Raw genomic sequence first — 23,280 nt, forward strand, 5'->3', positions numbered from 1 at the left:
AATTTCTTGAGGTTCATTGGCGGTAGATTCGGATACATTTCATTGAACTTTCTACATGTTCTGCTGATAATTTTGTCACACTGTCCAAAAATAATAAACAAATGCATAAGAACTTCGTTTGAATAGTTTTGTTCCATTGTTTTGAAGGTATTTGCAACTTCTGAAGTGACGAAAATGTCTATATTATTAGGAGAATGTCACAACGCTACTGTCAAATAGTAATCATGGCCTGCTTACCAAATACCGAATGGAAATACCATTCTGAAGGGACATTTTCACAAATAAATGTTCATAAGTCCGAAACTTGACTGGTTAGGTATAGGTATGATAATAGAAAGAAAGCAAATTTCAGCAGCTTTCCGAATTTTCAATAATATACAGGGTGTTCCATTTAAAATAATCAAATTTCAGCAACTTTTTCAAGCAAACGAAAAAACTGTATTTTTTTACCACCCTGTATTGAAGTAACGGAGATTAGGCTGACGTGTGGGAAGTGTCCAAGTATCACCTAACTCCAAACCAAATTTCGATATCATAGTACTTCTTAACTAAAAGATATCGGCATTTTTAGAAGTCATGATTTTCGAAGAAAAAAATTGAAATTAATTTTTATTTCGAAAACGGTAACAGATAGGTATAGGGAAATATCAAGAAAAGTTGTCGGGCGATTGTTGGAGATTCCAAAAATAATATTATATATAGAGTGTTCCATTTGAAAAATCAAAGTTGCTACTGCTTTCTAGTAGAAGCGGCAACACCGCATTGTCGAAAATATTTTAGTTGGCTAGAGAATGTCTGAATATGCCCTCCATTAAATTTTCAAAGTGATCCTCTGTTTCACCAGAAACGTCTAATGTGCCATCCACCGTGAATCAGCCTGTATACAGGCTGAACCGGTAGAAATTTTGACATAAGGCTGCGTGAACACGTCTCTTCAATTACATACATCTTCAAGAATCAAAACACAAGATAAATAAAGGTAACCTCAAAATCCTACACATATGTAATAAAGGAAAGAAAATAAATTTGCTGAAGGCCATGTTAATTAAGAAATCAATTAAAAACTAGAAATATATGAGCAACTAAATGAGCAACTCGATTTATGTAGGTCTCCATAGTTGAAGTCATAAGTTTAACAACCCTTAGCATTTTCAGGGGTGTCAAACCCTAAACAGATCGTATAAATAAAATCCACTAGTGATAAGTAGACAAAAGTGTTTTTAATAATTTCCATAAAGTATATATTCGAAAGTATTTTTTTCCGTGCAATTCATACGAAAGTAGTTGTTAAGGGAGGCCTTTTTCCAGATTGTGTCTAATATTTTTGATTAGTTCATTTCGAAATTAATTGTTCCTTTAGAAGTTTGCAATACTTTTTTGTATAAAGATGGAGAAGAGAAAGCCAAAAATGGTATGTATCATTAAAAATTGACAAAATTCAAAATTTCTAGTTGGTAAACTGCACCACTCTTCTTCAATAATTACTTTCGGTGCGAAACTTAGAAACTTCAAAACATTTAAATAAATAATCCATTAACCATTTTAGTCTCAAAATAATCATGATAATTCAATAACATGGCCCCCAACAGTACGTCATCTTCAATATTCTTCCCTTACTTCAACAGTCTTCACACTGGACAACTTGAAGTCCCCTCTTCTTCGTGTCTTCAACAGCGACGGTCACGGTCAGTGCCACTGAAGGAGGTCAGTCATCGTCAAGAAGTTGGTTGGTTCCGTAGATAGAATGAAAAAGTTTTTAATTCTTGGTGTGTTTTTTTGTGCTATACAGTGCGTTTTCTCTCAGAGGCGTAAGTAGTTCAATTCAGTTTTATTCTGGTGGAAGAAAAAGTTCCAAGAAAGGTATCTTCGAAAAAGGATATAAAAAAATAGATTTTATGTCAGATATTTTCAGAGGTATACCGGATTGATATTCTGAATCTTAACAATGGAACCAGCAGATCGTTTCTCGATAGGGATTGAACTGACAATTTTCCAACGAATGCCAAAAACATATTATTTCCTATTTTAAATCGAATTGACGAGTGAGAATACAACAGACTGAAAGTTTCATTGAAATATTAATTTTTTCAGAGCCAAAACGAAAACTCATAAAAATTGGTAGAGATAATGATTTTTCTCGAAAATTCCTGAAATTTATTTCAAAATACGGAAAACCTAATAATGAAATGAATATTTTCAATACGTGTCTGTATGAATGAACAGCGGGGTTTACAAATCTCTGGTCAAAATATATATCCCAAAATACTTTAAACAAAATTATGTTAAACAATTTGGAAAAAATGAGGAGTTTTTTTTGTTTGCATGTGTACTCTAACTTTTGCGAAATAGTTTTCTTGAAAGTGAAATTCATTCACTAGCGAGCGGTATTGCTGACACGATTTGGACGATCAGGTACCGTTAAATGATTCGGTTGAACTCATTTACGAAGAGAAGACATTCAATTCTTTTAGTGAAAACACTGAAAAACTGGTTATTTGATTTCAGTCAATTGGAAACGTGTTAAGTTTTTTTTTTTGGTCAACTAACTGTCGCCCTTCAGGATTGACAAGGTCCTACTTTTGAACGTGCAATTTGTGCCGTGGGTCAGACGATTCGTAGTAACTTTTATTTTAATAATTTTCAGTAGATCATCAGAGAGATTGAAACGTCGTATATCTGAATAAGACTGGTGATCACCTATAGACCAAATAACACTCGATCGATTTGAGCAAGGTCCTGGTGCTGGATGAACGAAAAACATCTGCAAGATTTTTTTCTGTGAGGAAACTTGTCAGAATATCTGTCAAAATTAATGAACACATTGTGGTATTAGCCAGGAAAGTTGTTGTTTTCCGACAGATATTTGTCATGCAAATTTCTGTCGAATATTATTCAATGTATCAAATTTGATGAACACATTGTGGTAGTAGCCGGGAAAGTAGTTGTTTTCCGGAAGATATTTGTCATGCAAATGTCAGTACGAGAGATGTAATTTTATCAGTACACAGACATCAAATTTATTTTGATTTCTATTGTAATTTTGGTAAACGGGGCGTTTCTTTCTCCATCAGGATTTAGTCATGAGATGCGATAAAAACAGATCCTATCTCAGACGAAAGTTTCGATCCAGCATACACATAACTGTCTTGGTTGGATCTATTCTCAACTTAGTGCAAGACATTCTGAAACTGGTGTACAGATGATCACCCCAATAATATTAGCCAGGTTCAGTTACTTGCATAAGTGTCTCTTGGATATAGGTCAATATCCGTCGTGGTAGGGTCCAGAAAAGTATTTATTTTTCTACAGGCATTCAACAAACTCCACTGAATGAGAACCGCTGAAAAAGGGGAATGTTCTGTTTCAAATAAACATGAATCCGATTTGTGTTTTGTTTGTAATATTGTAATTGTAATATCACATAATTTATGAGTCGGTTTTATTATTCATCTCATCACATACATTTTTGTATAGTTACTATTTTGATCTACAGTGTGTATCATAAGATTGACTTCAATTTCAGGAGATGATTCTATGTCATATTTTATTAAAAAGAACAAATAGGCAAATATTCAAAGTCGCTTCATTTTCGAATAACAGAGAGTTGAGTTTTCAATTGATAATCAGTTTTGTACTATCTGCTCAGAAGACTTTCCTCCGATAGTGTTCAAATTTTACACATTTGATAACAGTAATAAAGGATTTCTTTTAATGTATTTGTATTCGAAATAGTAACTTCAGTACTATCGCAAAGAGTTAACTGATTGATATTCATGGTGAAAATTGTTGTTTACCACTAGTTTCCCAAGTTGAATATCAACTTTGGATTACAGATTGTTAACCCGCTCATCTCTTTAGCCTAGGTCCTTCAAGTTTAGGCAAAAAATTACGTGTTGAAATTGATCATTTGTCAGATAATTGGATACATCAAAACTGACAAATGACCTTATTTGTCTAATGCTACTCTTTTACAAGGAGTCCTCTTTTCGGAGTAAAAAAATAGCAGCAAACATTGAATTCTGGCCTTCTATATCAGTTGAAGTTACTATATCCACACCACATAAAACGGCCCATGCTCTGTTGCCAAGGGGTGGTTCTAAGTGATTGAAATTTTGTTGTGGGTATCTCCAAGTATTTGTGAACAATCCCAAATTACATGTTGTTTACAAATGAGCCAAGTTTCTCAAAAGATCCATCCAGAAACTGTCATAATAATCATTTATGGGATTCTGAGAAACCCTATGTCATTGTAGAAAGATTTCAGCAGAAGTTCTCATTAAATGTCTGAGCAGAAATTAGTGATGTCACACTCGTAGGTCCACGAGGTAGGTCCTTCAACCTCGACTCAATGGTGTGATGTATACCTCTTCTTTGAAGACACACTACCGGTTCTATAAAAAATACTTTCAATAGTATGGGAAAACATGTGGCGTATACTGTAATCACCTGCCCACTTCAGTCTCATTGATACTTTTGCTCTACAGCTGATAACTCTTGGAAAACTTGAGACGTGTCCATCACGATGTGCGGATTTGAATCTCTTGGATTATTCATTTTGGTACATCCTAGATCAATTTTTTAACGATACCAGAGATGGATGAGAATTGCTCAAGCAACCGTGTTATGAAAACTTATAATGTCGTTAGCAATACCCAAAGAATTTTGGAATCTGTTTCAAAATTGAAGTTTGCATTTTAGACATCTGCTTTGAATATTTTTCATTAATATTTCAAGTTACCAAGTAAAATGAAAATAATGCGGTATCTTTTTTAAACAACACACCTGAAGACTTTCTTTCAAAAACTAGACAAACAGAATTACGTTTTAAATTGCTACGAAATTGCTACGAATGATTCGTGTACTCGAGTTCATCTATTTATATGAAAATAGTTCAGTCTCATCGTAATTAATACGAGTAACTTTTTGCGTGAATTTAAATAATCTAGGAAATTCAAGAGGAATGTGGGGGTTAATTTCAGCTTCACTTTCAGCTTCAACATTGAGTTGAGGCATTTTCACATCATTGTTTTATGGCTGATAGGTACACCTAGAATAACTCGGAATAACTTTTTTTCTCAAACACCAAACACTATACAACAATAACTTGCGAGACCATGATTCGTAATGTCAAATATTTGATCTGATGTTGACATCCATCTAATATAAAGTTAGGGGTATACAATGAATTTTGCCAAAAATATAGATGAAATAGCCTTCTACGACTCCACTGAAACCACTATTTCGAATTAAATTACATCAAAAAAGCCCTCTCGCTACTATCAAATGCACAAAGTTTCATCATGATTGACATAGTATCTTCTGAGTAATTATTAGATAGATAGATATATTTATTTGACAACTTTACACTTGAATGTTTGTTGCAAGTCAGTTAAAATATACATAGTAAAAGAAAAAAACTAGTCACAAGTTGAAAATATTGAATCATACATTTTGAATGAAATGAAAGATCATTTTGAACATTACAATAATCAGTCTGAAATTTTTTAAAGTGTTAAAAAACAAATATTATGTATAAACATGAGCTTCATATATCAGATAAAATAAAATAAAATCTGAATCGGCATAATTTAAGTACTTAAATAATCCAGGAGAATAGTTCTGACTCTGTTTTTGAAGCAGCTTTGTTTGAGCACTTTGAACGAATTAGGAAGATGATTGTAGAGAATGATATTCAATGAATTTTTAATAGACCTTGTGAGTTTGTATCGAGGCTGTATGAACAAATCTGCGTTTCTTGTAGCATGATGATGAATATCCTGATGCTGCGAATAGATTGATTTATTTTTATGGATTTCAAGTAACTTACTATATATGAATACCGATGGTAGTGGTAGTATACCCATTTTTTTGAAAAGCGGCTTACAGTGATCTCTATAATTGGCATTCATCAATATTCTGACTGCTTTTTTCTGAAGTCTGAAGATTTTAATGGAGTGAGAGGAATTGCCCCACAAAACAATGCCATAATTCATATGTGAGTGGAAAAAAGCAAAATATGAACTTCTCAGGGCGTCAAGAGACAATACTCTATTTAGTTTTCGAAAAGCAAATATAATCTCACACAGCTTCTTACTCAGTTCATCAATGTGTGCATACCATGATAAATTCCGGTCAAGAGTGAGTCCTAGTAGTTGGACAGTATTATTGCCATTTTCAGTGGTTTCAGTATTTGAGGTCGTAAACAAGACCTTCTAGGTCTTACTTTTATTTAATTTCAACTGATTTATTGTGAACCACAGAAACGCATGTCTGAGAGGATCATCAGTAATTGATGGTAATTCGATTATGTTTTTCTGAGACGTTATTAAAGTTGTGTCATCTGTGAAAAAAACACATTTACCTGGAAACATAAAATGACTGAAGTCATCGAAATATATCAAGAATAGCAATGGTCCCAGAACGGATCCCTGCGGTACACTATTCTTGATAGTTTTATTGTCAGACATGTTTCCATTCACATACACAGATTGGGTTCTGCTACATGAGTACGACTGAAATAAACTGAGTGGTAGCCCCCTCACTCCATAAAACTCCAACTTTTTGTGCGAAACTTTCCGTTCCTAAGTTCGAAAAGACTAATGACAGGTCGGCGTTTCGCGACGATTGAGGAGATTGAAATTGAATCGCTGAAAGAGCTCAATGATATACCAAAAATTACTGATCATAATTGCCTTGAAGATTGAATATAACGCTGGCAAAAGTGTATTATATCTGAGGGGAACTACTTCGAAGGAGACAAAATAGAAATTGATGAATAAAGGAATTTTTTTTTAGAAAAATTGAAATTCATCTTATTTGTTTCAGACCTCGTATTTTTATTTGCTTTTTGGAAATTACGGATCTGAAACTCAAAGTTTCGACTTCAATTTCGAAGTTTCGACTTTAGCCTCCATAAGTTCAAAGTAGTAACCTCGAAATTACGAAATCCAAATCGAAATTTTGAGGTTGAAGTCAAAATTTTGAGATTAAAGTTGTTTTGAACTGAGTACTTTTTGAGTTCATGAGTGGTAATAAATAGCAGTATCTTCAACAGTGGCGGATCTAGCCAGGGGGACGCAGAAGATGTTTAATTATGGGATCTAAGCCAATTCTACCCTCTAGCCCTTTACCAAACCGTAACTGATAACCAAATTTATAACTTTCTAACTTATATATTTCAAAATTTATAACACTTTCAAAATACAAATCATGAAATTATGAAACAACAACAAAAATTAATTGGCGCTCTGGAGCGACTTCATTGATTCCAGTGGCGCATTTGTTTATTCAGCTGCAGGAAAACCCGGAGAAACCTGCAGCACCACATCATCTGAAGATCTTGATCTTCCAATGTCCTCCCTCTCATAAATCAAAATAAAGGGTGTGTCCAGAGGCTCCAATAAATTCAATACATAGCAGGAACACTTAGTGACACGACTATCGTCAAACTCAAACCAGTCCGATTCGTCTTTGACCAAGGCGTAATAATGATCAGATTCAACCCCAGAACCACAGTGAATGATGGATGCATGAAGATTATATTATATATATTGAAGTGTTATCCATGCTTCGGTCAGAGGTTGAGTCACGTTTGAAGATCATCAGTGTTATTATTAGATTGACTGGTGCCTCAGCTATACTTGTTTTCTCATAACAGTCAGTTAGTTTGGCGCATGTTTGGCAATTCAGTCGATCATCACCTGTTAAAAGTCCCATTTTCAGATGATTCAACAATATTGCACGTACTGGTTATTAGTCATATTAGGAAACACTAGTTGATGTTCCAGAAATTCACATACATTTTTGCTACCTCTTGAACATTCACTACAAAGTAAACAAGTGAGGATTTTTTCACCAAAATATTTACAAACACAAGATGAGAATGATTGTACGGAATCATTTAATCTAGAGCGGTCAGGAGTATGGATTCTGCTATTGTTTTGCTCACGAAGATTATTCAACAAGAACCCCAAGAATTCGGAACAATCCTCTTGTTGTCCTAACGAGTATCTGGTGTACTTCAAAGACTCCAGGAAATCGGTTGGAGGGAAATATGATACATTCTTACGAAACTACAGCTGCATGAACAGGTGTTTGATATAAAACAACTATCAAAATTCAAAATAATATCATGTGCACTAAACATAAATTTTCAGCTATAATATCCCAAGGACATTGATAACTAACGAAATGATTTTATCACAGTTTTCGAAAGCACGTTATTTGGTAACATCCCGACGTCGAAGGCGGAGGGATGTTACCTAAAATAACGTGCTTGAGGAAGTTGTGATAAAATTATGAGTTATTTATCAATGTTCGAGGGATATTCGGTGAGAAAATTTTTTGCAATTCGAACAAAATTATTTATTGAACACACAGTTATTAAAAGAACAATTCGTATAATGATATTCCGTTGATCTTGCATGATATTATACTCCTTGTAATACTTTTCTTGTAATAATTTGCTTGTTATATTCCATACGGTTTTAACAGTAGCCTCCTTAAACTCTGTGCTATCCTTTTTTCTCATATTAATCGCCCAATCCTTGAGTATTAATGCAAGCTCTTCGAGAGTAAGATTTCCATCCAATTCATATTTTCTGGCGTCACAAAACTCCATAAATATTTTCCAAGTGTATTTTTTACTATTGACAGTATTTTTTTGGTGTATTTTCTTCAATGATTTTGTCAATTGCCGCATCATTTTGAACACCAAAGCGAGGAAGTGACATTTTCGAAATAAATTGAATTACTGAAATGTCAAACAACTTTATTGTGTTGGTTGCTTAGCAATGTCATGACATAAGTGATAACTACCCGTGAAAACTATCCATGGGTAGTTATCAGTGTAATGATGGTTTCATTGGTTATTTCGACACACATGACTAGAAATAGACAAATTTGATAGGATAATTTTTTTGGCAAAAAATTTTCATTTGAATTGAAGGGGTTATATTTTGAGGAGTGATAAATTTTTGGGAAAGAAAGTTTTTGGCTTTCTAGTACTCCATCTTAATACAAAAAAATGTGGGAATCTTCCAAAGAAAGGAAGTAATCAATTTGAAAATTAGTAACTCTAAACATGGATGTGTCTGAAAGTTGCTTCTTTACATGATCTACACATCCATGTATAGAGTTACTTATTTTCAAAATGATTACTTCCTTTCTTTGGAACATTCTTAAATTTTTTTGTATCGAAATGCAGTAGTAGAAAGCCAAAAACTTTCTTTCCCAAAAAATAAATTTTCAATTATTCCAATTATTTCTCAAGTGTGCCCCCCTTAATAAATTCCTAGATCCGCTCCTGATTTTTAAATACCGGAAATGATATGAAATCGATGTAGTTGATATAAAATATTCCTGATCAACGTACCGGAATTTTTAATGGTTCTTTTTACTGTTACTCATATGTAGGGCAGCTTCGCTATAAGATATTCGAATCCTGAGACCAGGTTGCCACTGTATAACGGATCCACAAATTCTTCATGCTCAAATTACCCGTAAAGCGTTTCTCTTGTATTCTCTCACTCATATTTGGCGAAAGGCATAAATTAATATTCACCAATAGATGCAGCTGGTACGACAAGAGAAATTGCGGTACAATAATCAAAGTATGTTCTTTAATTGCAATGAAAGTTTTTTTGGTGAATCGACTGATAGTAGTGCATATAAGACGAAGATTCCATAAAAATGCTTTCACTTTGTGTTTTACGTAGGAATACAATTTCTATTTCCTTGATTCTTCGTAAACATGTCTCAATAAAATCCAGTGACGTCATCGGGAAAATTTATTTCACTGTTTTTGGTAGTGTCCTCTTGAAGAAAGTGATTACACAGGTGAAAGTATTACAAACAAAATCAATTATTCAAATAAGACATGGGAAATCCCGTAAAAGTAATCAATTCGAGAGTAATCAGAGTTCATTATTTCGATTACATAATTCCAATGGTGACAAGAGACGTCAAGTTCAATTTGATGGTCCATTGAAAATATTCCGCTTCTCATATTCAAATATTAGATATTGATATTTTTTTAGTAGTTTTGAAATTGATAAATCAACTGGTTTAGTATAATAATAATAATATTTATTCATCCATGTTGCATACGAAATAGAATTAACACCTAGAAGGTTATGATGAATAAATTGCAAATCCACTGAGAGTTTAATAATGTGTGTGGTTAAATTAAAAAATACAAATAATAAAATAATGTTACATAAAATTGATGGATGTAGCCGTTACTACAAACTGTATAAGTATAAGTTTGGAAATGTCCGTATAGGACGAAACTGCAGTAACGTTAGTTACAAATAAAAGTGGTAAAAAACATAGAAATTTTCATTTCTCTTTTCATAATGTTACATATAACACAATCGCAATTACTCACATAAAACAATTTGTTGTAATAGCTGAAAAAAAAATTAAACAAAAAATCAATGTCATACCTATATTCCCGCATTGATATATAAAATCAAAGGTTACAAAAAAGTTAAGAAACGAACAAACACATACAGACAGATCACAAAAGTTTGTGTTTGTGAGGATAACAAATATTGAAGTTTTACACAATATACATAGGTATTGATAAACTAAGAAGATACAAATATTGACTAAATTCATAATATGAAATATATAAAATACAATAATATACATGTTTCAAGTTCAAGGCAGAAAGGGCCAAATTCATATTTTAGTAGTGTGAGGTGTAAATTTCATGATTTACAATCTTTTGTTTTATGTTATTGAATCAAATTAAATTATGAACATTCTCTTTAGGTAAGTTTTTTATAATTCTGACTAGTTTACTTTTGAATTGGTTAATATAATGTATGTGTTGAATATTCGAAGGTAAGCTGTTGTATAGTTTTGTACCCAAGTATTGATAACATTTCGGGCCAATACTTTTTATAGAAGGGTTAATTTTATAGGAGGGTTTGTTAGGTGAAATGATCACTTTTTCTTTAAAAAAAATAGTTTTCTCGCCAACAATTCGAATTTGATTAAATTCTTCCTCAGGGTTCTGTAACAATGAATTTTCATAAACATACCTCCAAACTAATGGCTATTTCTATGGTACTGATAAGGTTAGTGTCTGTCTTTATCAATAACAGAAAAATTGAGAAAGGAAAAAGGTGAATTATTTAGGTATATTACTGATTGAATCGAAATATGCCGTACTAGCGAACCGCCCCTGCTCCGCACGGGTTCAATGCTATATATATATATATATATATATATATATATATATATATATATATACAACAAAATGTCTTTATATACTACGTTAACAGATTTTTTTGTCAGTGGACAATACATACATGTTTCCTTCAGAGTTTACTCTTGAAAGAGCGTCATGTAGTTGACCCGGTTGCAACTGCTGTCCCTGCATTTTAAATCTCTAATATCTTCGAAAATATTCATTCAAGTTTCATGCTAGAAGCGATCATATTTACCACATTATGGATAGATAATTTTATAAACATGCCTTTTTCCCAGCAGCTAGTGTCTCCCTTGGAATATTTGAAAATCCTTCTTTATTGCACATCTACAACATAAAACTAACCTACATACAAAATTCCAGCCTCCTAAAATAAAGCGGTCAGTACTGAGAAACAGTGATGGAAAGGTAATTTTCATATGTGAACGCGCCCCTTTTACGCCCACGGGGGGCGTAAAAGGGGCGCGTTGGAATATTTGTTGGAATATTTGAAAATCATTTCGCATCGGAGACCTAAGACCTATATACCTAATTTTATCTTCCTACGACTCATTAGTACGAAGAAACAGAGATTAAGGACATCGACTTTCCTTCTAGTGTTGACACTATCGTGTTTGGATATGTATCTCTTGGATAAATATTACAAAATTCTTTAAACATTTTCTTGTACTGGTGCTTCACAACCTTCAGGCCTATGAACTTCAGATCCAACATCACTACCAGGTTTACCAGATCCTCCTTTAGCGCCATCACCATGCAAGTCCAAAAGCTTGGACAGTTGGAAACGGGGTTTCTTCAAAACATTCACTTTAAGGTTGAAGAGGATAGATACCCTGGCAGGCTTCTCAATATCCTCAGCTATACTGTCAGGAATAAGTTTATTTACAACTCCTTTCAAGCCAGATTTTTGAATTTTATCGAACCATTTTCGTACGGATTGTGTATGCTGGGCATAGCAAGTTTTTCTCTGAGACAGTTGATCTTTGTGAAACCAATACAGGATACTCGTAACAGGTATCCATCAGATGTTTTGACATCAGCTGAAGCTTCAATCAATGTCTGCCTTTTTTAACCATCTAAAATAGTCGGAAGTGAAAAATGTGTCCATGCTCCCTTTCATGAAATAAATGGATTAAGAAGGGATAGTTAACGGTTTCATGAATTCTTGTTATATGGAAGATTTCTGGTAGCTGCATCAATTTCCACTATAACTTCACATTTGTTGATTCCACTAGTTTGATAGATTACTTGTATGAAAATAATGAATTTTCACTTTGTGCAGATTCTTTTTTTTCAATTATCATATAAATTTTACGGGCAAAAAGAATTACAGATACATTGTCTATATATGTGAACATTGTCTTCAGATTTCAAAATAGTCCACTGTAAAATACCTACTACGGGTTTTTTCAAAATTATTTACTCAATTTAAACCTCAATTCAATACTTTATATAATCACTTCATTGGTAGTATACAACAGATTTTTGACACAAACTGAATTATGATTTTTTCTAATAAAACACGTTTTTTGTGCATATGAGATCTTGTAAGTTTTCATTGATTACCATGAAAATTTCAAATATATAGACTATGGACCACAGTTCATGATTTTGTTTGATTCAGATTTCCAGAATATTATTGCCAGTGGATTCACGTATCAAAGAAATTGAATGAATATCAATTGTTACTAGAAATGGGTGGGGCATCTATAGCATTCCTATGATGACGATTTTCATTCCAAGGAATGCATCATTTCTATGAAGAACTTTCTTCGGGATCAGTTGAACCCGCAGATATTATTCGTGGACAGAATATTGATAGAGATCAAAATTGAATATTGAAAGACAGTTTTTGGCTTTCTACTATTCCATCTTGATACAAAAAAAGTGAGAATCCTCCAAAGAAATGAAGAAAGTAATCAATTCGAAAATAAGTAACTCTATACATGGATGTGTAGATCATGCAAAGAAGCAACTTTCAGACACAAACTGGAAACAGCTACTTTCATATAAACAAATACTTTTACATGAACACTAAATTATACAGAAGATAATATTTTCTGCTCAGTTTGTATTCCAAACATTCGTTATGGAATGACATTCAGATATCATTCACGGGCGTTCAACTTTAAATGAATGGTAATTAATTGCACTTACATGATGTGTAGATCATGCAAAGAAGCAACTTTCAGACACAAACTGAAAGAAAGCCCTCCTGAAACATCTACTTTCATATAAACATTGAATTACACGAAAGAAAAAAATTATTTCGAAACAAATACTTTTACATGAACACCGAATTATACTTTTCTCTACTCAGTTTGTATTCCAAACATTCTTTATTGAATGAAATTCAGATATCATTCACAGGAGTTCTACTTTAAATGAAAGGTCGCTCCTAAAAATATAACCCCTTCAATTTGAATATTGAAATATCATGAATAATCAAAAACTTCAATTATCTTCACTAATCAATACATCAATCACAAATAATTCTGTATGAAAAAATAATCAATTCATTATTTCCTAGAATAATAAAAATTACTCTTAGGAATAGTCTCATAAATCTAATGTTTCTGTTCTTGAATTAAAAAGATATAACCAGACATACTGAAAAATATAATACCCGTTTGGTATCCTTCTTTTATGGAAATGCACTGCATGAAATCCCTCGAAGTATCTATCACAGCGGTAACACCCGGAGAACTTTATTCCGGAAGTTCGCAATGATTGAAATTGCAATACGAATGAGGAGAAATTTACATAAATAATAATGGATAGAGGTACATTATAAGTATATTTATGTCTTTGTAGATAACAAATATTTTTTGACACCAATAATTACATCGGATTTTTCATTTAATGAATGCTTCGATTTTAGGAAAATATTTTAGATGATTTTGTGGGCACTTTTTCATTGAAAAAAAAAATCAAATGATCACAATAAGAAACCGTTAAGATAATTTACAGGAAAAACCTGAGGGTACAGTACTGTCAATGACCTTCAAACAAACGTTGAAGGGTTTTTATTCAATTTTTTTCAATTGTAATCAGACTACCGAACAGACTACTGGAAAAAAATTATTTGAATTGAAAAGTTGGAAAAATCAATATTTTGAATGAAATCTGTAGGTATTTAAAAAAAGTAGGACACACTTGTCAGAATTTTCATGAACAAAATGTAAGATTGAAATATCCAGTGAATATCTGAGTAGTAAAATGGAACTATTTTATATAAAATTGTTTCTTTTGAGAGAGATTTGTTGAAAACTATTTCTGACTTTACAGCTTACTTCATCAAGAAATGCTACAAAGACGATGAAGCTGTTAACACATGTCTTAGGCAATCTACGAACTTTCTCATTGCTAACATTAGGAGGGGCATTCCAGAACTAGATATATATGATCCAGAACCCATTATCATAGATGAGATTCAGCTAGCTTTAGGTTCAGGTCCAGATGGATATCGAGCCACTTTTAGGAATATCGAAGCCTATGGAGTCAGTAATATCAGTGTTGTTGGTGTGAGGTGAGTTATACAGATAAAATATTTTGTTGTTTCAAAAGATTTTTTCGTTTTCGTGTACCGTACCATCTCAGTGAGAACTCATTCAATTTCATCACATAAGCGTCCTTTGAATGAGTGTAACACAGTGTAACACAACTCATCAACATGAAAATTGGGTGCTTGTGGTTCGATTAAGTCGGCGAAGGCCGTTTTGCCTGGTGCTGATTGGCGAAGATGCTATCGATGGGAAAGTTAGAGAAATGCTTGAAAAAAAAGTAGTTGTTTGAGGAGTGTGGTGGGTGAGGCAGAACTTCGAAGCCTAATTTAATCACTTTTTGGATGATGATTTGTGAAACGTGCGAACGGGAATTGTGTTGGAGCAGGATTTGACATCTTCTGTTGACAAGTGGCGGCTACTGCTGAAACAAATTTTTGGTATGTTTCGTCGTTTTCTTCACAGTAGGTTAGGTTAGGTCCAAAGAGACTGGGTCTATTCGACCCTCCACCGCAACCCGCAAGGGTTTATTGGCTCACACCTACTCACACTAGACCAAATAAACCCAGCTTCTTAACGAAGCCGATTAGTTAGTATGGTGAGTGCTCTTCCAGGTCAGATGGTAAGAGTACTACCTTGCCAAATTCTTTAAACCTCATTCGGTCCCCAGCGGGGCAGGCACAAAGTATATGCTCTGCTGTTTCATCGTTAATGAGGTAGTCAGATAATCAAGGTGCAAGATTCCCACCTTAATACCCGCGACAACCTTCCAATATGAGGGTTTTTGCACGTCAGCTACACCTGATGATGCCTTAGATTTGACCTTGCAGGGCCTTTTCGCCTCTGGTTTTGGTGAATCATCACTTGAGTGCAAAGGTTTGCTAACCTGTTCATGGGGGGTTTGTTCCTCCACCTGAGACAGATTTTGCGAAAGCCGCTCAAGAATTTGGTGCATGACGGTTTTATAAAGTTCAGTTAAGTTGAGTTTAGGTTTTATTAGGATCAGTTATTGGATCAGGAGTTTGAGAGTTGAGAAGCTCTCACTCCTGATCTAAATTTACAGGGAGGTCAGTTGGAGTCGTAAGTTCGACATCCACCTCCTCTGTGGATTTAGCGTCAGAAAGAATTCTTAAGTTTACTCTGGTTCATGAAAGTCCCACGACTAGCTAGGGAAAGAAGGTCAATCACCGCAGAGCTCCGCATTGCCGTGACAAGGCGATGCTACGATGAGAGGGCGCCCGGTATCTCGAAGGTTCCGTAGAGATAGCTGATAGGATCAGTGTCATCCATCCTTTCGGCACGGATACACACACCTTAGGATTAAGCCCCCAAGGGATGCCATTCAGTTAGGGAATAAGAGAAACACAAGTGATTCTGTCATTTTCGTATCCAGGGGGCTACCTGGAAGCAGGCATCCGATGGCCGGTTTGCTCAACGCCCACATCCCAAGACAATGCACTCGCAAAAACAGCATGCATATATGTCAAGCAGTGAAAGATGTACAAGGACAGCCAATTCGCCTCTTCACAATAGGACTTTGCAGTGATGGTTTGGCTCGGTTCGAAATTGTTATATTGAATCACATCAGCCGCTGATCACCATGCAGTAACCATGGTCTTTTTTTGGAAGGTTTTTGTCTTCGGGAAGTGCCTGGGTTGCTCATCGGTGTCCAACCACTGGCCTGAATATCTTCTGTTATTCCAGAGGAATCACTTCCCATCACACTTGACGGTCTGATCCAATGAAGGATCGTTTTGGTTGCGCACAAGCAAAGAAGAACATACCTCAAACATGACAATTTCTGTGGATCGTCAAATCGTGTGGCACCTACTTTTCAAGCATCTTGACCTTTCCACTACGTTTTAAACCATCAAAAACCACATGGGAGCTGACGAACAGTTCTTTTGCCATCCCACATAACATTTGTGATGTGTCAGTCTCCACCAAAGACCTCAAATCGTGGTCCTGGAGTACTGTAGGTCGACCACTTTGGGGCTCATCTTGGAGGCTAAAATCTCTAGAACGCAATTTTGCAAACCAACGTCGAACAGTGCATTCATCAACACTATCATTGCCAAATGCCTGGCAAATTTTTCGCTGGTCCGTAGAATAATAATTGGGTAATTCTGAAAACGATTAGGTGCACAGTAGTTCCTAGATAGTGAAGGAAGAATGAGATATGTGAATTACTGGTTCACAAGCATATTCAATGCCATGGTTTACTAATTGAGCCGAAATATTTCCATAACTTGTTCTGGAATCATATTTCAAAATTTATGATCTTTTTTTGAGTCTGTTTTCGAAAAAAATGTTTTTCATATCACACAGAATAATTATTTTACAGAGAGTAGACATCAAAATCCGGCAAAGTTGACGTGGAGAGATATCCTTTCAAGTACTTTTCAATAAAAAAACAATTGTGTGGTGTCACTTGTCGTCAAAAGAGTAACTTCATTTTCAAATAGGAAAGGAAGCCCTCAGATTCCTCGTTCAACAGATATTTCAATTCTTTGTCCAAAACCGATATTTTCATATTGGGCTAGTCATTTCTGAGTCACAACTAGTTAATTTTTTTGTCAACGATCTTAGAACAAATGATAAGTATTATTATTTCAATCAACCATTTATCAAATTTTCATTTGCACTCCTATGCAACAATGGTAACTGTAAATTCACTTCTCACATTATGAAATGTTTCTATCCATGAATTCTGGAATGACTTCAGTTGTGTAACGTACACTACCGATTTCTCGAATCTCTACATGAAACTAATTACCTCATATCAAGCTATCTAGCAGGCCATTCTGAGAAACAACAATACTTGTACAATGTTACATTTGAAAAGTTGAACAGATTAATAACACGCATTTGATTCATGGATAACTTCTGAATTTCTCCAAGAATCATTTCAAAAGTTGAGAAAAAAGCAAATATTTTGCATTTGAACTCATTAATATAGTTTACCGTATTATTTTCACTATAGTAAAAATTACTATAGTGAAAATCATAGAATAAACTGTATTAATGAGTATTAATATAAAGTTTCATCAAGTATCAGCCAGTTCTATTCAATTATTTTGCATTTGATTTATTGGAATGAACTAGTATGAGTTCTGAGCTAAGTTGTAATGTTATTCACCCATCAACGACTGGTCAGATTCCCAAAAAAAGGCCGTGTTTGGACAATGAATTGAAAGATATATCAAATGAAATAGGTATACAAACCCTCTTCCTATTAAAGAAAGTATATTCGAAAGAAATCATCTACTTTCCAGCAAAAATATATATGTTTAAACTAATTTTTTTTTAATAAATTGTGAAAAAAAGCTAACTGAGAAATTTGACTTTTACTTCTTAGTTCAATTACCATTTGTATGGTTGGTGTAGATTCACTCTTTCGAATTACATCTTCGTTCTATGGAAGTACTTAGTTCTCCTCATATAGCAACTCGATTGAAAACTATGATGCATTTTGGGAATCATAACGGTGTTATTGATAATTTGATTCTGTGAAATATTTCATTTCAGAGGCTTCATAAGTACTGAACATAATATTCTGTAACTCTTTGCAGATCAGATATCGAGACTGGCCAGTATCAGTTGACCATGTATATACCAAAAATAAACGTTAGAGCAAAATATGAATCTAGTGGAGTACTCATTTTAATCCAAGCAACCGGTGGTGGAAATTACTGGGGAGAATATGGTGAGTTTGTTTTACTACTAATCACTGACTATCTATCAGTCTATAAAGCAACCTGTATTGATAATATTAATGGAATAGGGAGAAAGTGGCCTTCAGAAAATCAAAATTCGGTTCCACATTACCGAATTTTGATTTTTGGGATTCTTCAAAATACTGCATGTAATCAAAGTCTCCCAAATTGATTGATTGATAAGTAAACAACGATTTGGATCGGTCAAAATAGTTTGTCATAATATTAGAAGTTCCAGGACACACTGTGTTCAAAAATTAGATTTCTGTTGAGTGTCTTTACAAACGGTACGAAACTTCTGAGGGTGATTTGTTAGGTCGTTTCTTCAATAAAATATGTTCGGAGTTGCTTCATTTCTGAGATACAGGACGTTGAAGTGAAAAAAAAAAAACGATATTTTTGAAATGTCATGAATATCTTCACACCGATTTGATTGAAATTTGCTACAGTTATTTGAAGCAATAAGGTACTCATTAAGTCTCAACTAGATTGAAATTATTAGGTCCAGTGGGGTCTCAGTGGGCACCACAGGCAACAATATTGGGGAAAGAAAGGACGCCACTGACTTGATATTTTTTTTAATTTTTTAAATTATTCGACCGAAAATACAACTTTTCCGTTGTTTGTGTTTTATTCATATCAAGCTTCAGAGCAGAGGTTGCGCTTACTGCACAACCTCTGCGGCAGGCAGCCTGTAATGCAATTGAACCCAGGTTTGTGTTTGATGAACCCTACAAAATACAAATGAAATAGAACACAGAGTCAGATGCTGCAAATGCAATACGCATAAATTCAGGCAGCTCAAAAACTAAAGAAGGCTCAGGATGTGGAGTGTCTCCAGAGCACTAGGCCTAAGGATTAAGTGGGGAATGGGAAAAAATACCAGCGTGGTTCGAACAGAACTGGCTGGTATCTCAATCGTCACAAAAGAAATAACCAGGAAAGGAATTTCTGGCAAAAACATAACAATCTGCACTGATAGTATTAGCCTTGAACAGACAACGTGTTACCTCAGAGCTTGTACTAGAGTGCCACCAAGATTTAGCCAAAGCCTCGGTAGATAACAACATTATCCTGAGGTGGGTTTAAGGCCACAACAGGAGAGGAGGTAATCGCATTGCCAACTCTTAAGCCAAGGAAGCGGCTGGCCCCCAAGAAATATCTGGCGATGACCAGGAAAAATCTACGCTCAACCGTATGACCACTGTCACACCTCTATGCAGGATGTGTGAACAGGAAGATGAAACTGTCAGGCATGTTATATGCGAGTGTCCGGAGTTACCGTCAATAAGAGAGTGTGTGTTCGGCGAGTCTTGACCTACACCTGCCGATATAAAGGAAATGTCTCCTAGTGACCTGTCTACCTTCCTGAAAAGTACAGGATGGGCGATGACCTAGGAGGACAACTTCTTGGGAGGTTGTACAATGGGCCACATGTGGCCTAACTGCTGTGGGCCTACACTTACACTCCCTACTCTACAGATACAGATTTAGCTTCATTTTTGATCAAACAAAACTGAAGATACTTTGTATATCTTGAAAACCTGCTTTAGAGACCAGCTGACAGTGATACTGTTGTCATGTCAGTGAAAGTCAGAGTTGTCAATAAGCAGTCATTCCATGATGAATAATTCTACTAACGCTGAAAAAGCTGGCATGCACTTCATGCATATATCAGCAAATGGAAATGCGGTAGAAGTACGGATAATTTATAGGAGAGATATCCTAAAAGAGTAATTCCATGTGCTAAAATATTTAGAACGCTACATCGAGATAATGTGAAACTTTGAGTTTTAATAAAAATGCAGGTTATTAACGACCTGGAACTGTAACAACGTCTTAACTAAAAGAAGCTATACTCGATGCGATAGAAGATTGCACTGCAGCTGGAAGTCGGTTCAAAACCATATGGACCATTTCTGAAATGAAACCTCCAATACCCAGATCACATACAGCGCTCAATCTGAAAAAATAGAAAACTACAAAAAATTCAGTGGCGTTCCCTTTTATCTCAATATTGTTGCCTGTGGTGCCTACTGAGACGCCACTGGACCGGATAATTTCAATCTACTTCGCAAATTTCATCCGAATTGGTGTGAAGATATTCATGACATTTCATAAATTTTGTTGTTTTCTTCAAATTTCAACGCCCTGTATCTCAGTAACAAAGCAACTACGGGCATATGTTCATTGGAACGATTTTTATTAAAACGACCAAACAAATGATCTTCAGAAATTTCGTACCGTAGTTCAGAAACATCCTGTATATAATGTTGACGTGACTTTCAGTATATGTAACTAGTTTTTCATGTGCATATTAATATATAACGTAAGAGTTATTTTCTCTGATATACTTTTGACATGTTCCTTCAGAAGTTTAGGTTCTCTCTCATAATAATACGAATAAGTGCATTTTTCTAATACGGTTAGTACTAGTAGTCAATTGGATCAATCAGGTCGTTTCATCTTTAGGTTTTCAAATAATTATCGAGTCGTTTTCATGTGGTTATTATTGTTTTCCAGAGGGAACAAAAATCAAAATATACTTCAGAGTGGCGCCCCATTATGTGAATGGAAGATCTCATCTGGTAGTACAGCAAATCAAAATGGACTTTAGTGTTAGAAATATAAAGATGGGAGTTGATGGTATTCATAACGGAAACACAATTCTACGTGAGTATCCCATAATAATGCACCCCAAATGTAGGGTTGGAAAACCAAATTTTCATAAGCAGGAAGAATATTCAAACGAAAATAGTTTATTTTGTTGTACACTCATTCTTTCTGGAATCAAAATGTAAATTTTGAGAATTGAAAATGAAAAATAGGGTTTTCGATATTTTACTGACATATTTACAAATCCCTTGAATGGATTTATTTGATATTTCAGAGGCTGCATTAAACTTGTTCATCAATTCCAATAGTCAAGAGCTTCTGAGAGAGATGAAACCCCACGTGAAGAAGAAGCTGTTGATTCTCATAAGGGATTTCGCTGATAAGTTATTCAATTATGTACCATATGACGAGTTTTTAGAATAGATTAGCAATTTATTTATTATTTAAACATTGTAAATTATTCTGGAATAAATTTTTTCAAAAACCTCTTTGAGCACTGAACAATCCAATTGTGGATTTTTTCAGGTTTTCTGGTGTTACTGCCTCATTTCGACGTCCACTGCGTTCTGCATCGTTGGTGTCGTTGGTGTCTGTACGACCACGTTTGAGATTAGCAAAGCAACGTTCAATTGTTATTTCTGATGGAGCCGAGTCCTCGTAACACTTTTTGAACCATTGCTTTGCTTCAACGATATTTTTTCTCATCAGGAAGCAGTCTAAAATGGAAACACAATTGTTTCCATCTATTATTTTGAAAATAACAAAAGTAGTGTCTCTTAGCACAATAACTCAGATACCTATGAATAGAATATCATGAAATTTCAACAGCTTTCTTTTGAAGGTTGGTACTAACTGGAAATTCGGTGAATGTAATTAAACTAACGCCATCTAGGGGTTACCCCCGAGACTTTTCAGCCCATGTAGTACGTATAACCGAAACTACTACTGTCAATATGTTTGTAATATAAATTATATATTATACATTAAGCTCATGATCATATTCTTTCCCGAATTGGTGGGTGTGCTCAAAGTTAATCAAAACTTCAAAGAAAATTAGAGAAGTTCCTCGTAGTTTCAAACGTTTATTATATCCTTGCTGAAATACGTGTTCTCGTGAAAAATAGTTAATATCACTGATTTATCTAATTGCATAATTACAGTTCATCAGTCGCAGTTATGGAAAATAATACACGGAAAAGAGGAAACAAATAATATACAGAATTCAAGAGTAATTATCGAATTACTGTGGCAGCTAATAATTTTGTTATAAAATGCAAAATGACTTCTGTAATATATTTAGAGTACTAACAACTTAGCTAACAATTTTCATACAGGGTTGATCAAGTTTGATTTTACGAACAATATATCAGCTAAAACATACAGGTAGATAGATATTCAATGAAATTCAGGTTGTCATTCACTTTCAGTTCTGTCTATTTATCATTTCACGAAACCTCAAAACAAGAAGATCCATACTAATTCCATAAAATACACCTTGAGACTTGATCTCCACAACCTTCATTTAGTAGCTGTATGGTATTGGAAACATATGTTCTCACTACGAAAAATAAAGTTTGTGGAGATCAAATCGTATGGTACAGTTTATGAAAATACTCCAAAGAAGATCTAATCTGAGCTTTATAAAGCATCAAAAGTTGCTGAGTTGTGTACAGTTTCCTGATTCGGAACAGTGTTCCAAGCTTCTGAGAAACTATTGCAATTCCAGCGACAAGATTATGCCAAAACATATTGAGGTCCTTTTTGACCCCCAACAAACTTATCGAAGCAGAAAGCGGAATGGTCTGTCTTGACATTATAATATCCGGTTCGGAGACATTTATCTTTTTAGTGAAAACCGATACATCGGTTTTTGTGGCCTTGAATTGAAGTTTGTCTTACCATACCTCTAATCATTTTCAACTGAGATATAGAAACTTCATTTGCTATTGATATTTAACCCCATATTAATATTCCATGCTGAAAGTGAGTATGTGTTTTACCAAAGTACGCAATTTTGAGAACATTTCTGCTCACCACCCTCCTCATTCTCTTTAGGGCAAAGCGTAGTTTGGAAAGTTTTTGTATACATGCAATGATTTGTTTTCCAGTTCAGATTGCTGTATATATGGAAACCTGTATATATGGGCGCACATCTATTTTTGTTTTATCTTTGCTCAAACTTCGCATTAAAATATTTTTCGCATTTTTCTTGTGTTTCTTTTGTTAT

The 23,280-nt window shown here is 34.5% G+C and overlaps 1 protein-coding gene across 1 annotated transcript; it reads left to right on the top strand.

Moving 5' to 3' along the window:
- Nucleotides 1-1,648: 1,648 nt before the first annotated feature.
- Jhbp2 (Juvenile hormone binding protein 2) lies at nucleotides 1,649-21,540 on the top strand. Its single transcript, XM_074169521.1, has 5 exons — nucleotides 1,649-1,808; nucleotides 14,507-14,747; nucleotides 18,294-18,427; nucleotides 20,961-21,110; nucleotides 21,328-21,540. The coding sequence occupies exons 1-5, from the start codon at nucleotides 1,745-1,747 to the stop codon at nucleotides 21,474-21,476; spliced, it is 738 nt and encodes a 245-aa protein (XP_074025622.1). The 5' UTR covers nucleotides 1,649-1,744; the 3' UTR covers nucleotides 21,477-21,540.
- Nucleotides 21,541-23,280: the final 1,740 nt, after the last annotated feature.

Source organism: Leptinotarsa decemlineata, unplaced genomic scaffold, assembly GCF_025532065.1.
Source record: "Leptinotarsa decemlineata unplaced genomic scaffold, Ldec_3_MD MMD2_P_RNA_scaffold_5, whole genome shotgun sequence".
Taxonomy (NCBI): Eukaryota; Metazoa; Arthropoda; class Insecta; order Coleoptera; family Chrysomelidae; genus Leptinotarsa; species Leptinotarsa decemlineata.